The sequence below is a fragment of the Tenrec ecaudatus genome, chromosome 11 (assembly GCF_050624435.1).
Source record: "Tenrec ecaudatus isolate mTenEca1 chromosome 11, mTenEca1.hap1, whole genome shotgun sequence".
Classification (NCBI taxonomy): Eukaryota; Metazoa; Chordata; class Mammalia; order Afrosoricida; family Tenrecidae; genus Tenrec; species Tenrec ecaudatus.
In genome coordinates this window covers 2,989,648-3,000,966 of record NC_134540.1, presented here as the reverse complement: position 1 = coordinate 3,000,966, position 11,319 = coordinate 2,989,648, and the positions used below count along the sequence as shown (strand labels likewise).

General features: G+C 53.6%; 1 protein-coding gene and 1 pseudogene across 4 annotated transcripts in view; both read left to right on the top strand.

Moving 5' to 3' along the window:
* Window positions 1–264: 264 nt before the first annotated feature.
* LOC142461534 (nuclear cap-binding protein subunit 2 pseudogene) lies at window positions 265–744 on the top strand (annotated as a pseudogene).
* Window positions 745–5,209: 4,465 nt separating this feature from the next.
* The window catches only part of FRY (FRY microtubule binding protein), a 247,779-nt gene continuing 241,669 nt past the window's right edge, over window positions 5,210–11,319 (top strand). For 3 of the 4 annotated variants that reach the window (XM_075562770.1, XM_075562769.1, XM_075562768.1), the window contains exon 1: window positions 5,211–5,704. In XM_075562770.1, coding sequence (XP_075418885.1) covers window positions 5,635–5,704 — 70 coding nt within the window. In that variant the 5' untranslated portion in view covers window positions 5,211–5,634. Of the gene's footprint in view, window positions 5,705–11,319 lie in introns of all 4 variants that reach the window. The other variant, XM_075562772.1, reaches the window with a different exon arrangement.

Here is an 11,319-nt window from a genome sequence, read left to right as displayed (position 1 = left end):
GGGGCCACTAGGAATTGGGAGGGGTGGGATGGCGGTGGGTTTGCGTTGGGTTTATGTCCTAGTGTGAGGCCCACCCGTGCCTGCCAGTGTGCCACGCTGTGGTGACCTGGGTGCTGTCACCATGCAGGGAGCTCGGCTGCAGAGGCAGATGACACACAGTGACATCCACTCATCATGTTAGTGTGCGTGGGGTGGACAAGAAGCCCCTCTGGTGGCCTTCTCAGGATCCACAGAGTCTGGACGCTTCGTCCACGTCTTGGCGTGATGTCTGGGGGCCTCCTGAAGGCGCTGCGGAGGGACTCCTACTTAGAGCTAACCCGAGTACTGGGACCAATACTTCTGGGGTGATATATGGAGCAAGAAAAATTACTGAAGACAAGCTGTGCTCCCTATGTTGGAAACCTTTCCCTTTACACCACTGAAGAACAAACCTACAAACTCTTCCTCAAGAGTGGCGACGTAAAGAAAATCGTGGATAAAGTGAAGACATGGCATCTGGATTCCGCTTTGTGGAATACTACTCAAGATCAGATGCAGGACACGCCCTGCCATACCTAAATGGAACGCGTCTGGACGACCAGGTGATTCGAACAGCCTGGGACGCAGGCTGTAGGGAAGGCAGGCAGTATGGCCGAGGGTGCTGGGAGCCAGGTACGAGATGAGAGTGGGCAGGACTATCATGCTGGGAGAAGTGGCTACAGGAAGATGGTACAAAACCCACAAAGGAACACGCCACTCCTCTGACCGCTTGACTCTGATGAAGATCGGTGCCCAAGGTCTGCCAAGTAGCCCAAGTTCACCATGTTTTCTTCAGTCTGTTACTGAGCTGGAAGCATCTTTGTGGATTTCCTCTCTGAAGATCATTAAAGGACAGAAATCTAAAAAAGAAGCAGCCCCTCTGACTGGTTGTCCCGAGCTAAGGGCTTGTCAGCAGAGCCGGACACGGACTTCTCTGCAGGGGGAGGCTCAGGAATTGGAAAGCCAGGCATATGCAGGGAGCCAGGGCTTTTCTGGAGACATAGCCCCGAAAGCTCTCTGTGCTGTTGAATTTCTTAAAATTCTTAGCCTTGAGAAGAACAAAGTAGCTCATGCTTGACCCCTTTTCCTTCTTCAATGAGCTACCAGCCAGAGGCTCCCTGGTAGTGCAGTGGGTTAGGCATCGGCTGCTAACTACAAGGTCAGTGGTTCAAACCCACCAGCTGCTTCTCGAGAGAAAGGCAAGGCCATCTGCTCCCATCAAGATTGACAGCCTTGAACATGGTAGTGGAACAAGAGGAAAGTCAAAGGAAATAGAGGAAAGAACTAGGAGGCAAAGGGCATTTATAGAGGTCTACATACAGGCATGTACATATGTAAATATACTTATATATGATGATAGGAAAATAGATCTATGTACATGTATTTATAGGTTTAGTATTAAGGTAGCAGATGGACATTGGGCCTCTACTCAGGTACTCCCTCAACACAATAGCACTTTGTTTTAATAACCTAGCATTCCATGACGCTCACCTTCCTGACACAATTGCTGAAGTCAAATGGGTGCATAAGCAAATGTGGTGCAGAAAGCTGATGGTGCCCGACTATCAAAAGATATAGTGTCTGGGGTCTTAAAGGCTTGAAGATGAACAAGCAGTCATCTAGCTGAGAAGCAACAACATCCACATAGAAGAAGCACACCAGCCTGTGTGATCATGAGGTATCGATAGGATCAGGTATCAGACATCAAAGACCCAGAACAAAAAAATCATATCATTGAATGAGGGGGTGTGCGGAGTAGAGACTCAAAGCCCATCTGTAGGCAACTGGACATCCCTTTACAGAAGGGTCAAGGGGAGGAGATGAGCCAGTCAGGGTGCAGTGTAGCAACAATGAAACATACAACCTTCCTCTAGTTCTTTAATGTCCCCCCACTATCGTGACTCCAATTCCGCCTTACAAATACGGCTAGACCAGAGCATGTACATGGTACAGATAAGAGCTGGAAACACAGGAAATCCAGGACAGATAAGCCCCTCAGGACCAATATTGAGAGTAGTGATACCAAGGGGGTAAGGGTAAGGTGGGGAGAGAAAGGGGGAACCGATCACAATGATCTACATATAGCCCCCTCCCTGGGGGACGAACATTGAAAAAGTGGCTGAAAGGAGACATCTGTCAGTGTAAGACAAAAAAATAATAATAATTTATAAATTATTAAGGGTTCATGAGGGAGGAAGGGTTGGAGAGGGAGGGGAAAATGAGAAGCTGATACCAAGGGCTCAAGTAGAAAGAAAATGTTTTGAAAACAATGATGGCAGCAAATATACAAATGTGCTTGACACAATGGGTGTATGTGTGGATTGTGATAAGAGTTGTACGAGCCCCCAATAAAATGAATTTTTTAAAAGATTGACAGCCTCGGAAACCTACACGGGCAGCTCTCCATCCTACTTTATGAATCACAATCAACTCGGCAGCATTATTTGCTTGTTCTTTTTTGGGGGTGCTGTTTAATCCAGAAGTCCTGTTTGTATGTTGATGTGGGGTTTGCTCAACATGTGCTCTTTTCAATAACTACACAGTAGTTTATTTTGTTATGAACAATAGAAGTGCCATTGAGGCGTGGCTAAATTATGAGGGGCTAGGAGGTGGCTGACTAAATCCCACCCACGGAGACATCATTAGCTGGACTATTCATTTAACCCTCTGCTGTGCTGGGTGTTGAAGGGGCCATAGTGGCGCAGTGCTCAAGTGCTCTGCTGCTAACAGGAAGCTTGGTGGTTCGAACCCACCAGCCCCCCCCAGTGGGAGAACCAGGTGGCAATCTGCTTTTGTAAGAATTCCATCAAGGGAAGATGCTGGGAGAGTGGCAAGAGTGGAAGACAACAGAGGTAAATACTGTGATAAACTCCATCGGACACAGTGGGGGATAGTCTGTGTATGTATACCGTGCGCGCGCGTGTGTTTGTCAGACAGAGGACGTTTGCGTGTGTGTTTACATTTGCTGCATATACATATGTGGGTGTGGTGGGGCACACAAGAGACAGCCTGATGAAACTCCTTAGAGCAGCGGTTCTCCACCTGTCGGTTGCAACCCCTTTTGGGATCAAACGACCCTTTCACAGGGGTCACCCAATTCATCACAGTAGCAAAATGACAGTTTTGAAGTAGCAACGAAAATAATTTTATGGTTGGGGGGGTCATTCACCACAATGTGAGGAACTATATTAAAGGGTCACGGCATTAGGAAGGTTGAGAACCACTGGTTTAGGCATACCATACTCTGGGGGGTGGGGGTGTCGGCACCAGACCATAGTCTTTTTTTGGGGGGTCATTTTATTGGGGGCTCTTCCAGATCTTATCACAATCCATCCATCCATCCATCCATGAGTCAAGCACATTTGTACATATGTTACCATCATGATTTTCAAAACATTTTCTTTCTACTTGAGCCCTTGGTATCAGCTCATTGTCCCCACTCCCCAACTCTCCCTCCTGCATGAACCCTTGATAATTTATCATTTATTTTTCATTCCTCACACTGACCGCTGTCTCCCTTCACCCACTTTTCTGTTGTCCGTCCCCCTGGGAAGGGGGTAAGATGTAGATCATGTGATCCGTTCTCCCTTACTCGCCCCCCCCTTCCCTCATCCTCCTGGTATTGCTACTCTCAATCTTGCAGACCGTAGTCTTGATGGATGTCAACATCTACTGCCATAGCACACACACTCCACAGAGACAGTGTTCTACACCCCAGTTGATACGTAGCAACTGGGGTCCTAAGAGCTCGGGAAAGTCATCTAAGTTAGGGTGTGGACAGTGGTCTCTCTCTGCCCAGGGGAAGAAGAGGGATGGAAACTGAAAGGGAGGCAGAAGCAAGGTGTCCAATGGATAAATGAACCAAGTGAGTCTCCACAACCCAGAGACCCGAAGAACTAGACCAGTGGTTTCCAACCTTCCTAATGCCATGACCCTTTAATACAGTTCCTCATGTTGTGGTGACCACCCCCCACCAACCATAAAATTATTTTTGTTGCTACTCCATCGCTGTAATTTTGCTACTGTTATGAATCATCATGTAAATATCTGATATGCAGGATGTATTTTCATTGTTACAAATTGAACATCATGAATGCATAGTGATGAATCATAAAAACAATGTGTAATTACATATTGTGAAATATTTATTTCTAATGACAAATTAACAAACTTTTGTCTTGAAGCATGGTGTGGCATGGGTAACAGTCTTCACACGGGGTACTCCTATGTGGGTGTCTCTGCATGTGGGCGACCTGCCTGGAAATGATAGAGGAGTGGTGCGTCTGTTCCTAAAACCATGGGAAATATGTGTTTTCGGATTGGTCTTGGGCAATCCCTGTGAAAGGGTCATTGGACCCCCAGAGAGGTCGCAAGCCTCAGGTTGAGAACCACTGAACTAGATGGTACCCAACCACCACCACAGGAAGACATTTAGAAGGTCCTGGATGGGGGGTGGGGGTGGAATCTGGAACCAAATGCAAAACCATACAGGAAGACCAGACTTACAGGTGGAACCCACCAGTATGTCTATCCCTATGGCCCTTGGTCACTGGTCTGCCTGCCACAGAACTTCCCCTCTCCTACCCCCCTCCCTCATGACTCAATTTTTAGAAAGAATATTTAAAATACGGGAGGAAAAAAACAACAACATGGCCCCATCATACAAGAGCATGCAGGGGGTGAGGGGCGGGGGTGGGCAGGGGGCTTCCTGGCCTTTGGGAATAAAATTCCAAGAGCTGGCTTGGAAAGAGAGGTCTGAGACCCTGCCTCTCCAGAAGCAGGTCTGACGTGGAGGCAAATGTTGGGGGGCGCCATTGGGGAGGGGGGGCTGGGAATTGCTACCTGCAATCCCTAGCACGGAGAGGCCCTGAGCGCTGGTGGTGGAAGCCTGGAGCCAGGCCTCGGGAACGCCTGGCTGTGGCCAAGCCCCGGCCCCCAGGGCGCAGCCCGAGAGCCGCGGCGCTGCCTCCCGGTGCGCTCCAGGGCCGCCTGCCGGGGCCGCGGGGCGCACGGAGGGAGGATGCGCGCAGGGCCCGGAGCCTGGGCAGCTTCGGCCCCCCTCCTGCGGCGGCGGGGAGCCGGGCCCAGGGCCGACTCGGGGTGAGGGTGGCCAGGGGAGGGGCGGCGCTGCCACCCACCCTCCGCCCCCGGGCCCCGCGCGCGCGCGCCGAGCCGTGGGCAGGGCGCTGCGTGCACTGGATCCCGGCAGCCGGCCAGGAAGCCCGCCTCCGGGGAGGACCGAGCGCCCGGCGCAGGTGGGGCCGCCCGGGGAGCGCACCTGGCTGCCGGGAGCCTGGGGACGGTTGGCTGCGGGCATTCCTCCGAATGCAGGCCGCCGCCGCCACCTCTGGAGCCGCAGGGAGGGCGATCGGCCCCCAGCAAAGAGGCAGCCAGCCCCGGAGCCGAGCCGGAGGAGCGGCCCAGCATTCCTCCGCCGGCCCCGCGCGGCCCTTTAAATGAGGGCTCCCTGCGCGCGCCAGCCGTGGACCCGCAGCCTCCCCGCGCCCGTGCGCGCCCGCCTCCATCGCGGAGCGAGCGGGCACCTCGCCTCCGCGCGCCCTACCTGCTCCTCCCGGCGGCGGCCCTGTCCTCCCAGCCCCTTTGTATGCCGCCGACATGGCCAGCCAGCAGGACTCGGGCTTCTTTGAGATCAGCATCAAATATTTACTGAAATCCTGGGGCAACAGTGAGTAGCAGAAAATAACCTTTTGTGTGTGGGCTGCCTGGAGGTTGCGTAAGGCTTGGGGAAATAAGGTGGGCGGCGGCGGCGCGCGGGGCTGAGTCCCCAGCCAAGGAAGTTTCTCACGGCCATCTGCTAGGACGATCGCAATGTCACAGATCATAGGGTCTTAGGGTTCTGGGGCCAGGGCTGCGGGGGTGGGGGGGGGGTGGGGGTGGGGGGGAGATGGACCGCTGCCGGGCCCATGGTTTCCGCGGGGTGCGACCGCCAAGTTTCGGGGCTCTACAGACTGAGGAGGGGGGTCTGAAGGGGGAGCCCGCGCCGGCATTCCGGCTGCACCTTTCTCTGCCTCCGGGTTTGCTGCGAGTGTCACGGCTTTTTTATACTGGTATTTTCGGAAGTGTGCTGTTCCTCGGGAGGGGTGTGGCAAGGCTCTGAGAGTACTTCGTAATTGTTTCATTAATGCATTGACTAAAGGGGGGAGGCCGTGGGAGTGGGGGTTGGGAGGACCTAATCCCCAACCGAAGAGCCAGCCTTATTTGGCATCTGGAGGTATTTGCAGCTGTATGTATTGATTGGATCTCTCTCCCCTGCCCGCCTGGATGCCCGAGTGGGTGGATCGGGCCGGGGATGCTGCTGCTTTAATATTTCATTTCAAAACAAGAGCCACCCAAACCCACCCTCATGATGGCTTCGGCGGCGCAGAAGACATGCTCTCTCTCCCGACGCGTAAACAAGGGCGGCTGGGACCCGAGTGGGGGACCAAGATGTCAGAACAGCCGGCTCCGAAGTTCCCCGTGTGACCCAGATGCTTCCGAAAGGCAGCCTGTGGACGGGTGGGGGGCTGGGATGACAGCGATGCCCTGCGTGCGCACCGCAGGACCTTTCTGCTCCGCCTACAGGGCTGGTGGCTATTCAAGAGCCTTCGGTCTCTGGGAACACAAATAGATAAGTATTATATGTGTGTGTGAATCCCAGGAAAATGCTGCTCTGGTCTCAAAGGGCAGGCTGGTGATTGTAGCTGGTGCTGGAAGTGCAGGCAGTTGGGCGTGGGGGAAAGGGCAGGGGGCCTGTGGCCAAGATGGTTCTTCTGGAAGCAAGGACCTCACCCCAAGGTGTGCAGGGCTGTGCACTTCTGATCATATCCCAGAGACCGTTTCTCCCCAGCCAGCCCGCCCCGCCCCGCCCCCCAGCTCATTTGCACCCTAGAGACTTGGGGGGGGGGGGGCTTGGCTGAAGCTGTGAGGCCCAAACAGGGCTCCTTGGTATGTGACAGTCACTATGGTTTTACTTAGATGCCCAACCCACCCACGTTTGGGGGTGATGAACCCCCCATCATCTTGCAGCCTCTGACGGTGGAACAAATTTCTAGCCCCCCCCTCTCCTACCTCTTTAGCGGTGGAACAAATTTCTAGCCCCCCCTCTCCTACCTCTTTAGGGACTCGCCACCCAATAACAAATGCGAGGAAAGACCTTGATGGCCTTACATAGTATTGTCACCTCCCCTGTCCCCCATCTCTTTTCAAATGACACTGGGGGATGTCCCTTCCCTCCTCCCTAAACTCTCCCCTCCCCCATCCAACCACCTAGAATGCCAGGAAATGGTCCATCCTGACCTGCTCCTGCCTACCTGGAGTGCATATTTTGCATGTATCCAGTGGTCTCAGTTTAGCCAGGAGCCAGGAGAGGCTGGCTTCCAGCAGGGTGGTCTTGGTCCTTCTCAAGCCTCCTTGGGGAGGCTCAGGCCTGGTTTGAGGCCTTTCTAGAAAGAGGAAGAGGAAAGAGAAGTTCAGCGTGGCCTCCGGTAAGCCGCTTGCAACACTGACACTCGGTTCTGCGGACGCCCCGGAACAGGGAAAAGGGGGTGGCTGGGGAAGGGAAGTGGCTCCCCAATCCTCCAGTGGGCCTGCCTGTGAGGCTGCACCTTAGAGCCCCAGCTTGTAGCACCTGCAAAAATAGGCTTTCCCCCACCCCAGAACTACTGCGCCCACATACCTGCTTGGAGAAGCAACTCTGCTCCCCCACGGGTGTGTTCACAAGGTGCAGCAGGTAAGCCATGGACACTAACTCTGACAAGGCTACCTGTGCTGCCAAGCCGTGGGGCATTAGGAATGAGAGCCTAGTAGTAGTTCACTGGCGTGAAGGTCAGCAGGCATGTCTGAGCAAGAAAGGCCTGGTGATCACATCCCGGAGAGGTGCCAGCCAGGACCACCCAAATGTGGCTGTGGCAGTTCTGCTGTGTCTTGTGGGGTTGCCGTAAATGGGATCGACTTGACCACAGTGGGGGGTTTGGCTTGGTTTGTGTATAACATATTTTTTAATCATTTTATTGGGGGCTCGTACAACTCTTATCACCATCCATCCATTCATTGTGTCACGCATATTTGTACATATGTTGCCATCATCATTCTCAAAACATTTGCTTTCTACTTGAGTCCTTGGTACCAGCTTCTCATTTTTTCCCATCCCTCCCTGCTCCCCCCTCCCCCATGAACCCTTGATAATTAATAAATTATTATTATTTTGTCATATCTTACACCATCTGACGTCTCTCTTCACCCATTTCTCGGCTGTCTGTCTCCCAGGGAGGAGGTTATATGTAGATCCTTGTAATCTATTCCCCCTTTCTCCCTTACCTTCCCTCCACCTTCCCAGTATAGCCACTCTCACCACTGGTCCTGAGGGGATCATCTGTCCTGGATTCCCTGTGTTTCCAGTTCCTATCTGTGCCAGCGTATATCCTCTGGTCCAGCCAGATTTGTAAGGTAGAATTGGGAACATGATAGTGGGGGAGGAGAAAACATTCAAGAACTAGAGAAAAATTGTATATTTCATCCTTGCTACCCTGCACCCTGACTGACTCATCTCCTCCCCGCAGCCCTTTTGCAAGGGGATGCCCAATTTCCCACAGATGGGCCCTGAGTCCCCACTCTGCACTCCCCTTCACTCATTCACAGTACTATGATTTTTCTTTTTTGGTCTTTGATGCCTGATAACTTGACTCCTTCAACACCTTGTGATCTCACAGGCTGGTGTGCTTCTTCCATGTGCACTTTGTTGTTTCTCAGTTAGATGGCCCTTGTTTATCTTCCAGCCTCCAGGACCCCAGATTCTATATCTTTTGACAGCTGGGCACCATCAGCTTTCTTCACTGCGTTTGCTTATGCACCTGCTTTGTCTTCAGCAATCATGTCGGGGTAGGCTGGTGTGCTTCTTCCATGTGGGCTTTGTTGTTTCTTAGCTAGCTGGTTGCTTGTTTATCTTGAAGCTTTTAAGGTCCAAGATGCTATATCTTTTGATAGCCGGGCACTATCGGCTTTCTTCAGTGTGTAACATTTTTAAGGCGCTCTGGTGGGGCGTAGTTTAGTGCTTGGTTAGGAGCCAGGAGGCTGGAACTTCAAGCCCACCTGTGGAACCATGGAGAGGGACCTATGGGTCCCAGGGAGCAAGGTGAGACTGCCTGGCCCAGGCGGGGTAGGCTGCGACCTTGGAAACCCACAGGGCAGGTCTACTTAGTCCCATAGGGACAGTAGGAGAGAATTTGACTAGATGGCAAGGAATTGAGGGCTGAGGGTCTTCGTGGACACCTCGATTCAACATCCTCTATACTAGCGTCTCCTCAAAGAGAGAGAGAGACCCACCTGTGGGGGCTTCCATCAGCATTGATGGCCTCTGAGTACCTGAACACACTGCCCAAGGCCCACCACCCATTACCCTCTGTGGGCTATGCTTAGCCCAGCCCTTCCCATGTTGGCCTTTTGTTCCTCCTGTGCTTGGTGTACTGGTTTTGAGTTGGGCTGCTAGCCACAAGGTCAGCAGTTCGAAACCACCAGCCAGACACTACAGGAGATGAGGCTTCCTACTCCCGTCAAGAGACACCATCTCAGAAACATACAGGGGCAGCCCTACCCTGCCTGATAGGGGACCGGCTGTGACTGGGAATGGACTCAATGGGAATGAGCTGGGTTTGGGGTTTAGTCCTGGGTAAGCACTTGGCTGCTAACCAAAAGGGCAGTGGTTCGAGCTCACCAGCCACTCAGCAGGAGGAGAATATAGGACAAGCTGCTTCCGTAAAGATGTACAGCCTTGAAAACCCTGGGAGGGAGGTCTGCTCTGTCCTGTAGGCTTACTCTGAGTTAGAATCAGCTGGACAGCAAGGGGATCCTGATGTCCAGCAGAGAGACACCTCCGCAGGCCTGGCCGGTGATGTGTGTCTGGGCTGAGTGACTGCCTTCCCTGGCGGGGGTCTTGTAGACCCCAGGCTGTCCTGACCTGCTTCCTAAAGATGAAAACCCCAGCCACACCCACTGTAGTTGAGTGGCTTCCCATTCCTAGTACACCCTACGGGGCAGAGGAGGACTGCTCCTGAGTGTCCCTGAGATGGCAGATCTCGGCAGGAGCAGGCAGCCTCGACTTTCTCCAGAGGAGCAGCTAGTAGGTGCAAACCGCCCAACACCTGACCCCCGACGTTACTTGCAAACCTTGAGCGTGGGTCGGAATATGACTCCAAGATGATGAATTTGGCTCTTTTTGTGTGTGTGCCCTGTTAAATCTCACCTTGAGCGACCTTGGCCCCCACCCCCCTATCCCCCAATGTGGGCCTGTGTAAGCTTCAGGTCTGGGGGTGCATAGTGGTCCCCAACAACCCTGAGACAGTTAAGCCTTCTCACTCTCCCTTTCCTCATGTGTCCAATGGGGACAAAATAAATGGGCATCTCTAGGGGTCCAACAACCCCCCCCACATACACACACACTCCCTGTGACAGTGTAGGCCTGCCCCACAGGATCCTCCTCCTCTGCTGTCATCCTTAGGAGACCAGATCCAGAGTCCTCCCTCCTCTGGGGAGCTACCGGGCAGGCTGCGCAGGAACCACCTCCCTCGGCTTGACTGTGCCACAGAGAGCCCACCACTGGCCCACCGGAGCTTCTTGCGTGACCAGCAGTGCTAAGCCATTTTGCCAAAAGCAGAGCCATAGAGCTGGGGTGGGGGCTCTCCTCCCACTGGAGAACTCTTCTTGTGTCCCTTGGGAATGTTATCCTCCCATGATGCATTGGGATGCGGGGTCAGGTGAGTGCAGGTGCCTCCGAATCCCTGTCAAAATCCCTGTGTGATCTCCCCCACCGGCCCACACCCTCCCGGCGTGGTCAACCCCGGCTCGTGGCCACCCACGTTCACCTGAGCATGGCGGTGCCCACCCCCCGCTGGCCGTCCCCGTGACCCGCCCCGGCCCTCTGGCTGTCTTTCTTTTGAAGGTTTTATCACCGGTTGTTGGGAGGTCTACAGAGCGGAGCGTCACGTTCCACTGCACGATCTGTCCGTCGTACACTGTTTGTTCCATGTCACCTGCTGCCGTTTCCGTCCCGCCACGTCACCTGTGTCCCCCTTCTACCATGTTTCCTGATTCCGTCCCTAAGCCTGTCCCAACCCTTCTGAACTCCACCTGTGTCCCCCTTCTACCATGTTTCCTGATTCCGTCCCTAAGCCTGTCCCAACCCTTCTGAACTCCGCCCTTGGGCCCGTGTGCCCTTGGCCCGTAGCATTGTCGTTGGTGGATTTGCATAAGTCAGAGGCTGGGAAGCTCCGAGCAGCACCCACCCCGCCGCTGCCACACGTGAAGGAG